The sequence below is a fragment of the Centroberyx gerrardi genome, chromosome 8, assembly GCF_048128805.1.
Source record: "Centroberyx gerrardi isolate f3 chromosome 8, fCenGer3.hap1.cur.20231027, whole genome shotgun sequence".
Taxonomy (NCBI): domain Eukaryota; kingdom Metazoa; phylum Chordata; class Actinopteri; order Beryciformes; family Berycidae; genus Centroberyx; species Centroberyx gerrardi.
This window is the reverse complement of record NC_136004.1, coordinates 22,583,417-22,602,283: the sequence shown is the minus strand read 5'-3', so window position 1 is coordinate 22,602,283 and position 18,867 is coordinate 22,583,417. Positions and strand designations below refer to the sequence as shown.

Here is an 18,867-nt window from a genome sequence, read left to right as displayed (position 1 = left end):
CCTCTAAATGGAGGCAATTTAGCCAGGTGAGCAGGTAAACCGGTGAAAAGTCAACCGTGCATTGGCTCACTTCATAACTCTTTGGGAAAACAATTATCATGTTCATAGACTTAGCATAAAGATTTGAATGTGTGTATGTGCAATTTCCTCTTGTATGGTTGCTGTGTTGGGTACACATGTCCACAAAAGTAGTGCGTGTAGTTTTTGTGCGTATATGAGCGTATGTGACGGTGTGCTTTACATGCATGTAAGTGTAAATGCAGTTGTTTGAACGTGCACTGTAAATGCTCTTAACCTGTGTGTGCAATGCTTTCTCTCTGTCACCCAAACAGTGCTACTGTATATCCAAGCAGCCTTGCTGTAGTGTTTAACAATCGTATTACGTGTTACTGGTTAAGAGTTGACACGTATAAATATTTCAGTTGCACCGCCATTAACAATTCATGGAAAAAGGTTTTCACTTTCCCATCCCAAAACATACTTTTGATAGGATTTTGAGGCAGTTTGTGTGTGTCTGTGTGTGTCTGTGTGTGTCTGTGTGTGTCTGTGTGAGAGAGAGTGGGAGAGGGAAAGACAGAAAGAGTGAAACCCACTCATACGTGTGTCTAATTTGTGTAAATGAGTGAAAAGAGCTCTAGGTGACATTGGGTTCAATAGCTGAATGATTTCCATTCCCTTTTAAATCCCAAATGTTGAGATCAAAGTGTGTGTGTGTGTGTGTGTGTGCGTGTGTTTGTGTGTGTTTGAAGGGACTTTTGACTGATACTGTGAGCACCTGTAACCCTAGTTTTCTCAAATCACTTTAAACAAGATTCACACTAGGCTCCAACTGATGCACATTTCCATAATGTTGTTTTCCATAATATTCTCACTTCAGCTACCATGAATCACACTATCCAAGCTAGATTTGTCTTTGAATGATGACAGTTGGCAGGTTGTGCAGAAAGAGAGAGCTTTCTTTTCCCTGTCAATAAGGCATTTCTCTTTTCCTTCATAATATGTAAAAATATGTGTGCTACATATCGTCTTCCTCTCTACTGACAACCAACTTGTGTCCTTATATACTCTCTTCTCCTCTTTTGACCAATTATGTGTCTTTTACTATAGCCTCCTCATTTCTGCTGAGCAATCTTTTGTTATTATCTTCCTCCTAAATCCTAACCAATGGCGTGTCTTGTTGTCTTGCAGGTGGTGGAGACCAACCTGGTGGCCTTCGATTGTCACTGGATCCTGATTAATGAGGTGGGTGCTGTGGCAACAATTAATAAATCCTGATAGAGCCCATGTTGGGTGTGCCTTTGCTTCACCCTGTTGTTTCTAATATGATAAATCATGACCATCTTGCATGTTTCTTAAAATAGCAATAAATAGATACATATATCCTGGAATCCATAGATAGTCCCTCAAAAGTCTTCCTATTTTGAAGGAGAGAGAGGAGACTTAAAAAGTTGTTGACTCTCTGTTTGCAGTTCCACAGCAGTTCATCCAGTAAGACAGAAAAGAAAACTTAAATGGCTTAGAAATGTACGTAAAAAAAACACACACAAAAAACAAAAAAACAAAACAATTTGGCTTGTATTAGTGAGCACTCGCAGCTGTGTTGCACAGCCAGAAACAATACAGAAAAGATCTTATCCTGTTCCCTTATCTGTGATGTATTGTATAGCTGTATAAACAATACATTTTCAAAGATGGAAAAGGTGACTGTGACAGTATCTTGGATGATTTCCTGCAGATAAGAGTATATTGCCTGGTTCAGAATCAATAGCGCTACTTAAATATTACAGGTTTTCTTTTATTTTTTTTTGTTGGGGGGGGGGGGGGGGGGGGGTTGTTGATTAAAGAGTTCAGACAAAGAGTTCTCAAAGTCAGTGTGTATTTCTTGCAGTGTACAGTTTTGGGTCTTTGTTCTCTTATACAAATACTGATCACACTGACTTTTGGTCATAGGAGCAACATATTTAAAGTTCCAAAATGGCTGTTGAGACTCCATATTCATTTTGAATAGGAACACATCTTTGATCTTAGTTCATGAGGTGTTCCTTTGACAAAACCAGCACGATCAGCTAGATTTGTGTGTGTGTGTGTGTGTGTGTGTGTGTGTGTGTGTGTGCATACATGTATGCACGTATGGGTGCCTGTGTGTGTTCACATGTGTACATATATCTGCACACGTTATAGTTGTTATAGTATAACTGCAGTGGAGGGAGGCAGCTCCACCGGCTAATGCAGTATGTCTTGGTAGCTTTGGGCGTTACAGTAGCAGTGAACTAGCAAGTCACAGCAGGGGGTCTATGCTGCCACACACTCACACACATGCCCACACACACATACAGTTAGGCGGAAGAGTTGAAAGAAGAGCAACATGACAGTTACTCTAGGGCAGTGGTTCTCAACGTTGGGCCCGGGGACCACCAGGAGGTCAGGGGGTCCCCAGCCCCCAGCCATGAATTGTTAAACTTCACTGTTATTTCATTTACAAGAAGTTAACACAATTAGAGAATGTAGAAGAATGACTATTTTGATCATAGTTTCTCTGTTATCTCTCTACCTGCAAACATACAGATAGCCATGGAATTCTGGATAAAATCATATCTAGCAATAAAAATATTCTCTGATTTTGGTCCGAGAGACAAAATCTCATCAAATGGGGGTCAGTGGCCCTGATGTGGACTAAATTAGGGGTCCTGGATATGAAAAAGGCTGAGAATCACTGCTGTAGGGGCATACTGGTGGCTCAGTGGTCTAAGGTGCGCACCATGTAACTGTGTTGTCCTAGGTTTGAATCTGGCCCAGGACTTTTGTTGCATGTCATCCCCCTCTCTCTTCCCCCATTCCTGTCTTTCTCAGCTATACTGTCCAATAAAGCAGAAATGCCATAAAAATAATCTTAAAAAAAAACCCACTTACTGTAGGAACATTGAACAACTTACTTTGACAAGAAAAGATGCTAAGATGCTTCAGACTCAGTCTCTCTCTCTCTCTCTCTCTCTCTCTCTCTCTCTCTCTCTCTCCCCCCCCTCTGTCTTTCTCCTATATGACTATAATAATTCTGCTAAACGCTACAGGGCTCAGCATTCCTATTACTTGTTCAGTTATGCAGAAAAAGTATTTCTATTTGAAACAGATGTTAATATGCATGAGATGGTAAACCTACTAAATGCTACAGGGACAACCAATCATTACTTTCAGTCAGTTTCATGGCAGTATTCCTATATGAAACTACAAGGTTATTTCCATCTTTTATATGGATGAGAGGCTACAGTATGGTTGTCACAACTCCAGTAAATGGCGCAGACAACCTCTCAGTATTGTTTCCTTTTGCTCTTGAATGCAAATATTCCTATGAGGAAAAACAATGAGCATCACCCCTAGACTTTACTGAAGATAAGAGACAACCAAAGGTAAAAATGTGGCTAAATCTGTTCCAAATAAAACCATTCAGTATTAGTTCCTGCTTCTGTGCAGAGACAGTTATGCCACTTGAAAGTGCAAGCGTTTCTTCTGCTCATTGAAATGGATGACACACTACAATATGGATGTCATACACGAGAGACATAACCACTATTAGTGCTAGTTCTTCAGAAAGTTAGTATTCCTTTGTGGGAAAATATGAGCGTCTTCTTACAATTTGGTGTCATAATATTGTCATAATTTTGCTAGATGCTACTCAGTACTTTCTGGTGCTGCTTCTTCGGAAAGTCACCCTGTCTTTGCGGGAAAACAATAGGAGTCAGTTGCCACAGGGGCTCAGCAGGCTAAAGGCATGCATTGTAATATGATGTTGTGGGTTTAACACAGGGCTTGCAAGTGACGTAACACGCCATCTGGCAGCCATAGTGGAGGTCCTCAGCTCTCCAGCAACAGTGGCTGTGAAGAGCTGCTTGCATTGCAAAATGTAGCAACTGTTTCAACTGTGTAGACATAATTCATGTATGTGATATTGATATTGAGACTGGGAACTGATCGTTTCAAGACTTATCATTTTGTGTTTCGATAATGAGTGTGTTTACATGCATTTAATATGAGCCTAATCCCGGCTAAGGCCTCAGTCAGGATATGGTGTTTACATGGAACGATCAGTAACCAGTTTTTTTTTCTTATGCTGTACCTGTATACATGGAGGTAGTATGGCCGTTCTATATTCTTCCCACTGTGTTTATTAGTGGTGCGTTATTTTGATGCTCATGACTCCAACACACAACACAGCAACACCTGTGCTATTCGCCAAACCCAACAGTTAATGGGGTATGGTGTGTACATGCCAGTTAATAGACAGAGTATCGGCTCAGATAACATCGTTGTTTTGTTTTGTATGGATTCAGCACTGATTTTCATGCTAGCTTACATATTTAGTAGAAGCTAGTATGGCTAGTAGTTGCATTTTCTCATTAAGTCAAGTTAAATTTATTTGTATATCCCTTAATCACAGTTACCGTCTCAAATGGCTACACATGCCCACATGAAACATGCCCCCCTAACTGAAATTGGCTCACTAGAAAGCTAGGAAAGCAAGTAGCAAAACATTATATTCAGCTAAACTGTTTTGACTAACGTCTGGGACTATGACTCCAGATGAGCAGAGAGAAATAGAGAAGAAATAGAAGAGAGAAGCCCTAATGAAGAGAAGGAAATAGAGAAGTCCAGAGGAAGAGATGGAGGAGGAAGATAAACAGATAGTTATGTCACAGAAAATAAGGCTGAAAGGGAAGGAGGGGGAGATGTCCGCACATTTCAGATAAATTTCCATGCAGAATCACTTGTCTGTCAGACTGAACAGCAACATTTATTCGTGATTTTTTTAGGCTAAATAATTTGTGATGTAGATATGCATGCACAAAAGTTAAAGCCCTTGATATGAAAATCTCACTCCAGCCAGCGGACCTAAATTGGCAACCCTGCCCTCAATTAACATGCTCAATTAGCTTGCTAAAATTAGCCTCCTGGCTAGTTAGCTAGCTAACAATGCCAAAAAGCAGCTGTTTAGGTTAACTGAGCTGACTCTTCTCAAGCTAGAACTTGTTGAGCTTTGGAGTAGAGACTAGGACCGGAGGGGCAAGAGTTTTAGAACAGATAGTTTTCTGTGTCACAGTAACCTAAATTCAGAATCCAGTCTACCTTTTGAGACTATTCATTATTTGCGCACAGCCGGTTCTCCACCAGACTTCCCTGATGGCACCAGAAAGTGGTTGCCTGGAGATTTGTGATACAACTGCAAAGCCTCTATTTCAGCTCATGATGTTAGTCAGTTAGTTATTCCATCTCTCTCTCTCTCTCTCTCTCCCATATTTCCTGTCACTCTCAACTGTACTATCAAATAAAAAAAAATCTGAAATGTCTTCAAATAATCATAAGATAAGCCTCACCCCTTCTCTTTAAAATTATAATACAATGTTCTCCTAATTATGCTTATCAGCATCAAGCCCCATTTTTAGTTACAGTGCTATTTCTATGCAGACACACTATTCCCACAGTTGGCCATTTGAAGCCGAAGTCTTCTCCCAGAGTCTTTAAAATGGATGAGTAGCTACAATATTTTTGTCATACGCAGTGTCTTCTAGTGCTGGTTCTTTGGAGAATGAATATTCCTATGTGTGAAAGTCCTTTCCCTCCCCGTGGTTTATTATGGATGAGGGGGTACTGTATGGTTGTCATAACTCTGCTTTATCTACAGCCAGCAGTCAGACAGCCCCACTGAGGGGGAGTTCACAGTTCATAATTGATCATCCTTCCTCTCCCCATCTCCTCCGTTCTGCTCAGGATGAGGGGATGAGGATGATGAGGAGGAGGAGGAGGAGGAGAGGAGATAATAGGGGACACTCATGAGTTCTCTTCTCTCTCTCTCTCTCTCTCTCTCTCTCTCTCTCTCTCTCTCTCTCTCTCTCTCTCAAGTTCTCTTGAGTATAGCTGAAGTATTGCAGGTTTGCCCTTGCCCATCCTGAATCTCTTTATCCTCTTTCATTTTCTCTTACTCTATCATTGTTGATCTCTATTGTTGTCATTCACTCTCTTGTTATTCTCTCTATCCATCTATTTCACTCTCTCTCTCAGGGAAACATATACATGGCAGTGAGAGGACACGATTGGTATTTCCTCTCCTTTGTAGTTCTCAGATATATTTTTAGGCTATACTCCCTGCTTGTCAACACTTTCTCATGCTCTCTCTTTGTGTAGTTTGTATTTGTCGAAACCTTATTTAGCTGAACAAGTTGACAGAGAGAACATTTTCATTTACAGCAGTAGGAAGTAGTTGCAGAGGGAGAGCGACTTACAGCTGTACACGCTCACAGCTGGAGGTTGCCCAGTATGACTGCTGCCAGCTAAGACTACTGGTGTTACTGAGCAGCTCCCCTGCAGCCCTTCGGTGTTAAGTGCCTTGTTCAAGGACACACTGTGGGTAGTTGCTGAGGAAGGACAGTGTGACACTTCTCCTGCTGTCTGGGGATTTGAATCTGAAACCTTATGGTCCCAAGTTTTCTTGTGCTCCCTCTCTCGCGCTTCTTTTTTTTTTTTTTTACAAGCCACGGAAGAGATTTATTTTGCCTCCTGACTCCTCCTCGGATCTATTGCTGTCCTCGTGTGCCGTATCACTGCATACACTCTATTGTTCTCCGTTGTTAACTTGTCTGCAGCGTTTCATGTGCTTGCACTCTTTCATTCTGTCACACTCTTTGTCTCTCCCCCTGCTAGCTGCTGTATTTCCCATGCACACATGCAAGCTCTATTATTGCAGCCACGCCTTCCTCTCAGCGTCCCTCGGCTTCTCGTTGCCTATCAATCCTTCCCTCCCTTCCTAGTTGTGATAGTAGTGCATGTGAACGAGAAAGGGGAGACTGGATGCTATGTCTCTTAGACCCCCAAACCACTACTGGATGTGGTCAGAGACACATTTGGCCACATTAACAACTAAATGCAATGATAGTCCGTCTCTCCCTCACCTCCTTCTTTTCCCTGTGTCCCTCTCATGCTCTTTCCCTCTCCCCCTAACTCCTTTCCTCCTGCCATCTCCCTCACGCTATGGCCTTTTTTTGCCAGTGTGGTGTAGGACATTATTGCCAGCACAGTGATGTTAATGAACACTGGCATATGACAGAGAGAATGATACCACTTCAAAAAGAAATTACAACGAAGGGTCACAGACAACTGGGCGTTCATCTCCCAGACAGAGAAACAGAGAGACAGAAGGTGAAAGAAAATGTGAGTGCCGAGGCAAAGAGAGAGGAGGAATTTGGGGGTTCTTGTAGGAAATGGTCGGACGTGGGGAAGAGGGGAGAGGGAGAGATGAAATGAGAGGAGACAGGCCTTTTTCGTATATGTTTTGTTTTGTTTTTCACAACTTGACCCCAGCAAAAGAGAGAGACGGAGGGATTTGGTGTTCACATGGAGAAGGGGAGAACAGGGAGGAGCTGAGAGGGGGATGAGAGGAGTAGGAGGAGTAGAAAGGGTCAGAGGATAAATAAAGACGGTTTTTCCCCCCTCATCTACAGATAAGAAGAGAGGAGGAGGGATTTGGTGTCTCCAAGGGAGAAGTGGGGAGGGAGGAGGTGAGGGGAGGATGAGAGGAGGACAGAGGAGACGGGTCAGGGAGGAAGTGCCAAAAAGAAATGAGGATGAGGGATGTCTTTTTGCTTTTCACGCTCATCTTCAAATAAAGAACTAAAGACAAGGATTTGGTGCTCTGAGGGAGTGGAGAGGAGGAGAGAGGGGTGATGGGTTTAGGTTGATGGTGATTTCTGCAGACCAAAACTTCAAGATTATGGAATAAACAACCCATGATTCACTTAAGATATGAGCGAAAGTGTGTGCTGGGGTTTACAACTTATCCAAAGCTACTGATTTCAGATAGTTGGATTTGGCCACTTTACCACCCCCTGATTTTGTGCTTTGTCTTTTAGCCCGAAGGCGATTTGGGAGTGATGAAAAGAGATTCATGATATTGCCTGCTTGGTTAAAATGCTCTAAAATTATGGCATGCTAACTGCTGAGTTGGTCACTGGAAACTGGGTAAATATGAGACTGTGACGATAGATATTCTCCAGCAAGTAACAATATCCCTACAATGGCAAACAGCAGTCACTACTTTATTTATGTTTTGAAGGTTAAAGATCATGACTATGTTGTAGGTTAAGTTATACCCATAAATGGTATTAAATGGTTGGCACTTCTGTACTAACAACACTTGTGGCGGGACAGAAGATAAACGTCTTTCTCAGTTTCACTCTTCACAAAGTTTTGGCCCTTTGGCTTTGTAGGGCAGCATGGGTGGAGTATGAAACATTGCCAGATAAGCTAGACTGTGGGGTGAACAAAAAATATAAACACAACATTTTCTAGTACGAGAGGCTTTGGGGATTTCAGCTGCAGATATATGAACTGCTTGAAGTAATTTGGTATACAGTTTACTCCATCACACCGAAATAAGCCTCAAGAAACACCATAGAAACCAATCTAACCAACCAGTCCAGCAATACACTATACTGATCTGTGGTATAATATTCCCCCACAATCCCCCCCACGATTCAATATATACAAAAGTCCCCCACATCCTAATACATATATGTGGCTAATTTTAAGAAAATACCCATTTAAACCAAAATCTTTACCTTAAGCCAACAGAGATTTCACAGGATAGTATATTTGGTTCAAGTGTTTTGACTGAAGTAGCCCATGCTAGGTAGACGGTAAGGTGCCTGAGGCGAGTTATGGGAGAGGTGGAACTTGTGAAAAAAGTGCAATGTGATCATACTGGTCTCATGAGGTGAATGTCAACTCTGCAGCCATGGCTTCTCCCTCCCAGGACTTCTGTGTGTGGTGTGCGCACGCGTGTGTATGTGCCTGAGAGTGTGTGTGACTGTGAATGTGAGTGTGTTTCTGCCTGTTTGTGTCTGCGTGTACATGTCGCTCTCATTTAGGCTCAGCTGTTAAAAGGCTAACAGCTTTTAGAGCTGAAAGTCATACTGGGTGACGTCTGTTTTGTTTGTCCTCCGAGAGACAAATAGAAAGAGACAAAGAAAGACGGAGGAAGAAGGATGGACAAGTGTCTGTTGAGGGGACAAAAACTCAAGAAATCTGCTATTTTCCTCATTAATTTGTGTGTGTTTCTACATGCCTTTGTGTGTGTGCATTTATGTTTGTGTGAGTGGGATCCTTTGAGTGGTGTACTCTGGATAATTCCTGCCTGCCGATGTTTCTTTGCATGCCCTTGACCGCCCGCTGTGAATCTTAATTCTCTTTTTGGCTCGCAGATCTGCCATTTTAGCAATTTTCAGCATTTTTCTGTCCTGCGTCTTTTTGTTAGCTTTGTAACTCAATCCCCTTCAGGCTTTTTATGTGGACAACTGTTTGGGCTTTTTGCCACGTTTTACCCCCAAAAGGGAGCAAACGGACGCCTTAATTCTGGGATTGTTTAGAAAGCAGATACTGCAGAGCACAGGGGATTCATACAAGGTTAAAACTCATAAGTCATTTTAACCCTGCTTTAAGGCAGCAATGCCTATTATTTTATTTTCATCTTTTCTTTTTAATTAAAAAGGTATTAAAAAGGTAAGGAGCTTAGGGAATACATGTAGGAGCATGATCTTTGAAAATGACTGAAAATGAGCATCCCTATTTTGAATCTCAAAATGGACTTGTGTTCTATTTTAAATCTTCAATATGAATTTAATTTCAGCAGCATATGCAATAGTACACATACCTTTTTGCAGGTGTATGTAGTATAATCACCTCTTTCACTGGACAAATAGTTTTTTGTGTTGACTGAGCATATAGAATTTACCCACCTTGGTTACTGGGCATATAGAGCAATCCATCAGCCTAATTACCGTAGACAAATATGAGTCAGCAATATACTCACCTCTTGGACTACCACTATATACCACTGAAACCTGTATTACACTAGCCTCTAATCACCATGGATCACAGCCAATGAAGACTCATGTGTCTTAATAAATGAAATTCAAATGAAATTCACTGAAATTAGTAAATGATGTTAATTTAAAATTACTCAAGTTAATGTAAGTCAAAGATAATGTAATTTTGCCCCTCAGCCAGCAGACCTTTTCATTTTGCCATGTCCTCTTGTATGATCATGCTGGGCTTTATGTGACATTTAGGAAAAGTCGATAATTGGGTGTGCCTTGCAGTTTTTCACAGCATTCCATGGCATTAAAAAGGCTGAGACCCATGGGCACAAATATTACCCCTCAGTATTATGAAGTGTTTGTGTGTGTGTGTATGTGGATATGGACTGAAGACAGGGTCACATTCACTATGTCAAACAGGCTGCCATGTGCAAATCAAATTAAATCAAAAGGATTTTACATGACCAGAAAGCTTAAAACAGTCTCAGAAAATTATAAAAGCATATGCATACACAGATGAATACATAAACAGGCGTGTGCACAGACACACATGCACGCACACACGATTGCAAATGCACACATATACAGAGAAAGCGAGGGGCGTCTTGGTTGGTAGGCGTGTTACCTCCACCAGGGACGATAAACGTCAGTTCTCATCTCATCAGCACATGACCCTCTGCACTTGCAGAGGATGGATGGAGATCCATGGATGGAGAGAAGGAGAGAGAGGGAGAGAGAGATATTGTGTCCTAGGGCTAAAATTAGCAATGATTCCTCCCCCAAGGTTTTGCAAGGACACATTGGGTACGTGCAAACACACATGTACACCCACCCACCCACACACCCACACACACACACACACACACACACACACACACTTACTGTTACTCTCCACTCTTCCTCCCTCCATCCACTCACATGTACCCTTCATATCTAATAACAACTATTTTTGGGGATGTGGTGATAACGGGAAAAGTAGAGCATACAAAACAAGGCCTAAACCAGTCAAAATATGTCTCTTGAATATGAACTTGGAAGACTTAGTTTATTATAATGACTTTCATAGAGTGGCTTTCAACCCAGTCTTTTTGCTTCTATGCTGTGTGGTCCACATTTCTTTTATTACAGTTTTATTATCTTGATTGTCAAGCATTTTAACTCTAAGTCCTTTACGATGAAAGATGACGATGATGATGTTGATGATGATTCTCTCCTCTTTTTTTTATTCCCTACTCTCTCTTCTCAACCCCCTGTCCCTCCTTCACGCATCTCTTTCCTCTTTATCAACTCTTTCCCTGTTTCTCTCCCACCATCCACCCTCCTCCTCCCTCTCTCCTCCTCCCTCCTCCCTCTCTCCTCCCTCTCTCCTCCACCCTCCTCCCCCCTCTCTCCTCCGCCCTCACAGGAGATCTCAGACTACGACTTGCAGGAGTTGGTGATGAAGTCGATCGGCCGGCTGACGTTGGTGCGCCAGACGTTCCCCATGCCCCAGAACACCACTCAGCGCTGTGTCAAACACAACCACAGGATTAACACCTCCCTCTGTGACCCTAAAAACCCCAAGGCTCAGCAGCTGGAGGTGAGCTGGTCGTGTGGTTTGCCCGTTAGTTAGGTAGATATAGGTAGGTAGTATTGGTCAATATTAACCATTATTATTTAGAAATAAGGAAAAAGAGAGCTCCCTTATCGGTGATATCACACATTTATGCAACTCCATAGAGAGTGGTTTAGAAAAGCTGGAAAATATGACTGAGAGCACGCTAAGGATGAATTTCTCCTTAACAGTTCACATTTTCTTGTTTTCACAACCAATATCACTATCACATGAGGCTCATTTGGAGGCAAACACTCTGTATGAGCTAAAGTTAATGTCTAATTCATAGCCTGTACTTGTGTTTAATTAGTGTTGAATATATGCAACACAACAGTTTCATAGAGTGACCTTGAACCCCGCTGAAGTTCCCAGAGAGCAAAAGACAACACTTTAACTTTGACGCACACACACGCAGTCTAGGAGAGCATACTCAAGTGCGAGGTACTTTGTGTCTGGGATGTTCAGCGCTGTCACCGCTTCACACCAGTCTGATTATGTATGTGCATCAGTATGACCTTAACAGCTCTGTCACCTGAAACTCTCTCAAACTCCGTCTGCGTTTTATTCAAACACTGCTCCCAGGGTTCTGTTTCAGCGCTCTGAAACTGCTCCCCATTTTAACATCGTGGAGCTGCTCCAAGTGTTTTATTCAAACATTTCAAAACTCTGAGTCCCAGTCTTCTATTTTAAAGGAGATCAGCGCTCCATTCCGGTGTTTTAAGAACCGCTCCCAGTCTTCTGTTTTGACATTTCAACATGTCTCCTACATCACGTAGCTTCCCATTACACAAGGCTGGCTCATTTGACATTGCCACAGCTTGTGCCTGTGAGGCTTTGTACCCAAAACATAATTATTTTTACACAAAGTTGGCCCATATCCTCATGTGTGTTTATTTGAGACCACACCATTCATCTACAATATCATCATGGAAAAACACAGAATGTCACTTTCCCCCCCCCCCTTCTTTCACGCTTTCTTCACTTATTGGGTTTTTTAAAATGTGTCCCCCAGGGTGGCAATATGTACACAATTATTATCTCTTTTTGTGTGTATGTGAGTCATCAAGCGGCCATCAAATACAGCAGAAAGGCAAGAGGAAAGAGAACACGCTCTTATTTATGTGTCAAAACAGAAATATGAAATTGAATTAATGTGCTGTTGATTTATGTGGATGCAGAGGGCCCTAGGGGGAGATATTTGATGAAAGATGGAAATAAAGTGGAAATAGAAATGCAGTCTTAATGTTTATGTGGATATCTCCATTTCAGGTCCTAAGACAGTTCCTTTCTAGGCTTTTACCCACTGTAATCAAATCAATGAAAGCACTGAGCAATATGACTACCTAGACGTGACATACATCAAATAACGATTAAATATATTTTTTTATTTACAAAATGAAAATCAGTTTAAAAAAAAGGGAAAAAAAGAAACAAAACAAAAATCTGACAGCCTTCATAGAAAATATCAGTATCTTGTCACAGGAATATGTAAAATATGGTGCCCCCTTAATGCAAAGACACATAAATCCAGCATGCCCTGAAGTATGAAATAATGTAAATAAAGCTTGCCTTCTGTATCATAATATGAATCAAGCGCTCCTCAAGTGTAAAAAGCTATTATCAAGAATCAAGCATTCCCAACGTATTCATTATTCCTTGGGCTGAGTCCAGTCCTATGTGCTCATTCTAGTGTAGAGGGCCAAGTGTGTGTGTGTGTGTGTGTGTGCGTGCATGCATCCATGCCTGCGTGTTCTCCTGTGGTGTAGTGTGTGTGTGTGTGTGCTTCTTTGTGTGTGCACATGTGAGCGTAGTCAACTCAGTCAAGGAGAATGTGATTTTTTGTTTCCGAAAAAGAGAGAAAATGTGAGAGATAGAGAGTTTAAAACATGCTGTGTTTTCAGCACATTCAACACATGCTGCGCACATGTTCAGTATGACATCCTCTCTGTGTATGTGTGTGTGTGTGTGTGTGTAAGAGAGAGAGAGAGAGAGAGAGAGAGAGAGAGGAAGCGGATCAGCTCAGCAGTCAGAGAGTGGCCCAGAAGCCCAATTTCACACTGCACTGAAGCACATCAGCTCAGCCTGACCACACACACACATACACACACACACACACACAGACTGATCGCTCAAGCTCCCCATAGAGCCATAGATTTTCACTTTTATTTTCTGAGAGAAAGAAACAGACACAGAGACAGTGCGACATAATGACAGACAGGCGGACAGAGACAGCAAGTGAAAGATTGAGAAAGATGGAACAGCGAAAGCCAAGAGAGTCCGAAAGAAAGCGAGAGAGAAAAAGAGTTCAGATAAACTTGACACTCTTCTTTTTTTCTCCTTTTCTCTCGTTATTTGTCTGCCTGTCAGTAAACTACTTGACAAGTGATGAGGAACATATCGTACTTTGTCATCTTGTTATCCCACACAGTGGGAAACCTTGACATGGCCTCACTCCCACAGAGTTGCCCTGCACTTTGGAGTGGTGGGTGAGAGAGAGAGAGAGAAAGAGAGAGAGAGAGAGAGAGAGAAAGGCAGACACTCCGCTGCCTTTGGAGCCACAATTACGCCCCTGCTGGCCTAGGATTGAATCCATCCAGAACTGTCTCCCCTCCTCTGTCTCCTTCTCTGTTTCCCAACTGTCTGAATAACAAAAAAAGATTAGTGAGTGGACTACCCACTCTCCCTTTTTCTTGAGGAAAGAGGATAGACGTGAAAGGGAATACATCAGGAAATGTGCTATCTATCCACTCTAGTTCTGTAGCTCAGTATTTACACACCGATCAATAAATAGTGAATCCATTAAAACTCGGGTATCAGGCTTTCATTATTGCTGCTTCAACAAATCATTCCTCTTAGCTTATTAAACAAATTATGTGGAGCAGAATTGTAAAGAAGCCATTATGAATGTTTCGTCATCATCGCAATGATCCACGGTATCCCTGACTGGCTGTGTCAGTAGAAATATTGGGATCATGATTTATATACTGTATATACAGTGTGCGTGTGTGTGTGCGTGTGTGTGTGTGGGAGAGAGAAAATGTATGATTATCTACATGTTTGTGCGCATGAGAAGCAGTGTTAATTGGTTTTCCTTTTATTCTTTACATTGTGTTTGTGTGTGTTAATGTGTGTGTGCATGCATACGTGTACATGTGTATACACGTTATGTGTGTGTGTGTGTGTGTGTGCATACACGCATGCATGTCTTAGTCAATCTATTTATTATATTCTCATTAACAGGGAGACAACAGGCGCAGTAAATCACACAGCGATCGATCACAGACTGAATTAACTCCTCTCTTTCTCTCTCGTTCTCTCTTCCTTATTCTGTGGCGCCAAGGGCCTATCAATTCCTTAAATGAATGTCATCCTTAAAGCTTTTTCTATGTGTGTGTGTATGTACACGCGTATCTGTGTAAGTATGTGCGTGTGTCTGTACTAACGTGCGGTTGTGAGAAGGCAAGCTTGTGTGTGGGACACAAAACAGAGCCATCTTTTCCTTTACTAGCAGGTGATTAGTATGTCAATGTAAACAGCAGTATAGGTGTAGGAAACATATACTGTACAGCAGCTCTAACAATCAGCCATAAGGAAACTAGAGAGAGAGAGGCAGGCAGAGAAATACGGGCAGACAGAGAGGGGGAGAGGGAGAGAGAGACGCTGCTGAGAGATTGGCACACTGTTAGCTGTAGTTTTCCTTCTTTGATCAAAGTGCTGATGGATGCTGATGCAAGTGAAGCGGGGGTAAAAGGCATATTGCTTTCATGGCAAACCAGCTGGAGAACTGCAGGATAATACTCTCTTTCTCCTTCTTACTCTCGCTTATTCAGAAGATCTACAGTTCTGCCCTGCACCATCTCGCCTAGCTTCAAAAGCAAGGAGAAAAGACAACTACAGTAACTCCCAAATTGAACCACATGAAAGTGGTCACACAGGCTATGTGACAGACGTGTTTTTAATGTGTCGTCATAAATAACATGAGAAAATCCCACACCGAGCATCAACAAAATGTAAGATTTGTGTACATATTCTAACAGTGCCTCAATTATGTTTGTTTTTCTTTTTCTTTCTTTCTTTCTTTCTTTCTTTCTTTCTTTCTTTCTTTCTTTCTTTCTTTCTTTCTCATTACAACCAAGCATAAGTTGGCAGGAAACAGGAGACTTTCCTGAATGGAAGTGAGAAAGACCAATATATTTATTTAATCTGTAGACTAAGCAGTCATTCAGCTCAACCAGTGCATAAGGCAAACCTGCATAAGGCGTATGCAAAATGTGCTGACAGGAGAACAAAATATGAATTTTCTAAATAGTGATTTTGATGTCTCTCCTCTCCTCTCCTCTCCTCTCCTCTCCTCTCCTCTCCTCTCCTCTCCTCTCCTCTCCTCTCCTCTTTCATTACTCTGTAGATCACCAACCGCTACATCTATGACACTGTGCTGCTGTTGGCCAATACCTTCCACAGAAAGTTAGAGGACAGGAAGTGGCACAGCATGGCCAGTCTGAGCTGCATCAGGAAGAACTCCAAACCCTGGCAGGGAGGCAAGAGCATGCTGGATACTGTCAAAAAGGTACGGCACAACACACACACACACACACACACACACACACACACACACACACACACACACACACACACACACACAGAACCCACCCACAGAACCCACCCACCAACACACATGTATGCACGTGCACAAGCTTGCAACACACACCTGCAGGTAGGTATGCAACTAAGTATGCAGGCATAAATATAGACACTCGCACATATCCATGAGCACACACACATGCAGGCACAGAGGTAAGTAGTTATAGAGACAGGGACAACACACACACACACACACACACACACGCACACACTCTTTCAATGTATCTTTTCTGTGTGCCTACCAGGCTCCTGAATCATTATATTGTTCCACCCACTTAACAGATCTCACATCTTTTTTTAGTCCAGGACCCAAATAGAAATGTTAATTGTCCCCATGACCCAGGCTCATTAAAACACAATAACAACCCTGCATTGGTCCTTTGTCATTTTGGGACTTGCTTTAAATACGCCCATGGCTGTTTCACATGTTTCAAGGATCCATGTGTATGAACCAGGACTTCATACTCCTACATATATCTGTATCTGACTGAATGATGACGTGAGACAGGCACCAATTTTTGTGTTTATTGCTTCAATTGAACGTTGCGATGGTCCTGTTTGTACTCAGTAAGCTTCATGACACCAAGTGCTCATGAATTCAAAGCATTGCAAAGCTTTAAAAAAAATTCAGCAGCATCAATCAGCAAGTTTTTCTCAGTTCCTGAAAAGTTGACTTTTGGGAGATAGAGGATTTCATCCCGCAGCAGTGATTTTATGAATCTCTGCATTTCACCTTGAGTTTAGGCTTGGGTTTGGCAACACTTTCATCACTGTTAAATCCAATTGGATCAATGCCCTCTGTTTTGATATCAATAAAAAAGTACTCCAGGGATGGCAGTTTGACTGAATGATGAAGCCAAGTGAAATGCTAATTTAGGATTAGTGTCAGACAATAATAAATACGGCGCACTGGCTTTCATATCTATCTCTGCATTTCACCTTGAGATCAGGCTGGGGTTTGGCAACACTTTCATCAGCCAGCCTAGCTGTTAAACCAACCCTGATGGCTGTCTCGACTGAGCTGTGTTAAAGAGCCCTAAGCGATAATAGAATTGCATTCAACAGCCTGGCATCAGTGTCATTTTACAGTGCATCAGCAGTGTGCTTTACCTAACGTGTGTGTGTGTGTGTGTGTGTGTGTGTGTGTGTGTGTGTGTGTGTGTGTGTGTGTGTGCGCAATCAGTGTTTTGGCATGTGGAGCCATTATGATAATGATAAATACTAATTTGCAGCTGTAGATGAGAAGCTCTATCGATGTTGTTGTTTAGCGCTCATTGACAAAATAGGAGTGGGGGATAAAGTGCAGCAGGTGGGGAGAGAGAGAGAGAGAGAGAGAGAGAGAGAGAGAGAGAGAGAGAGAGAGAAGAGCCAGTGAGTGAAAAGGAGGGAACAAGAAAGCGATGTTTGTGACAAAATGCTGGTTCCGCTGTTTCGCTGATGCCCGAGAGACGGACGTGTTTGCTGTGTGTGAGTTGTTGGCGGGTTACGTGTCTATTTTCAGCCATTGTCTGCGCTTCTGCCAACCTCCCTTTTAAGACTTACTTCACCTGTGAGTTACTGCTTACAATTGAGGTGGACTGTGATGTGGAGCCAGTTCTCCTGAGCAGGCTGTGCAGTGCTAGGGGGGAGCTAGCTACCATGGCTAGGTTGGTGGGCAGAGGCGGATGTGCCTTTCCGACTGCTCCACACATTAATGCAAGATTTTGGGTTATGTTTCTTATTTTTATTTATTTATTTTATAGTTGCTACATGACTAAATAATTCTACCTTAGTGGTGTGGCTAGTCCGGCTTTTAACAGACTAGCAAACAACAAGCGTTTAGCTTGCTAGCTAGCTAATGTCCCTCACTGTGACAATCTCCTGCGAACCCTGTCAGCATCTGGTCTGGAGATGGATCAACATAAGGTCATGAAGTGAGGCTCCTGTGACATGTTTGTAACAAGACATGATTATTGAGGTCAAAGGACAAATCAAGCTCAAAGGACAAATCATTTCAAGATGTTATGTCAGAATTTATTAGCAGCAGGTACTTTATTTACTATCTCACAAACAAATACTAGACATTTCTAGGGAGAAAAAGTAGCTGGTCAAATCATCCACCAGCGCCATCGGAAAGCTATAAACTATTATGTCAGCAATTAAGACAATGAGAAATAAGTGGGCTTGGTTGAGAGACACTGTGTATGCAGGATTGCCAACTCTCACGCATTTGGCGCGAGACTCACGCTGTCAGGTTCCATCTCACGCTCTCACGCTCCCCAAACAAATCTCACGCCAGTTTAAAATATAGCAAGCAGTTAAAATAGAACATTTAAAATATAGCAAGACTCAGTCTGAGCAAAGGGAGTAGGCTATTCTAAACACATCAGCCACCACGCAATATTCCCTGCATGATGAGATCGGATTGGCTCAGAGACAGTCAGGACAGAGTGTGCTGTGCGTTGCTTTCTGTGCTGCGGCACTTTCTGAAAATACAGACTGAGTTCTCCAGACGTTCTCCAGGAGTAAGAGCCTCCACCCACAGTCAGCCTATTACCTGGGACATATGGTATCATTCTCTCAACTATTAGACAGTGTTAAGGCTGTCAGCCGTATAATATGGAATCGTCACTTAATGAAGAGCAAGATGTTGCGTTCCTTAATGAGTCAAGATGGACCGCGATTTGGATGAAAGTGAGAATAACACAATTGTGAATAACAATGAAACCAGTTTCATTATAAAACAGGGTAAATTTGATAGAAAACATTAGAGCCAGTCACCGGCAGCAGCAG

The 18,867-nt window shown here is 42.2% G+C and overlaps 1 protein-coding gene across 1 annotated transcript in view; it reads left to right on the top strand.

The window, feature by feature from the left end:
• Window positions 1-18,867, top strand: part of grid2 (glutamate receptor, ionotropic, delta 2) — a 543,340-nt gene that overhangs the window by 376,531 nt on the left and 147,942 nt on the right. Inside the window, exons 5-7 of the mRNA XM_071907238.2 lie at window positions 1,189-1,242; window positions 11,266-11,439; window positions 15,860-16,021. Coding sequence (XP_071763339.1) covers window positions 1,189-1,242; window positions 11,266-11,439; window positions 15,860-16,021 — 390 coding nt within the window. The remainder of the gene's footprint in view (window positions 1-1,188; window positions 1,243-11,265; window positions 11,440-15,859; window positions 16,022-18,867) is intronic.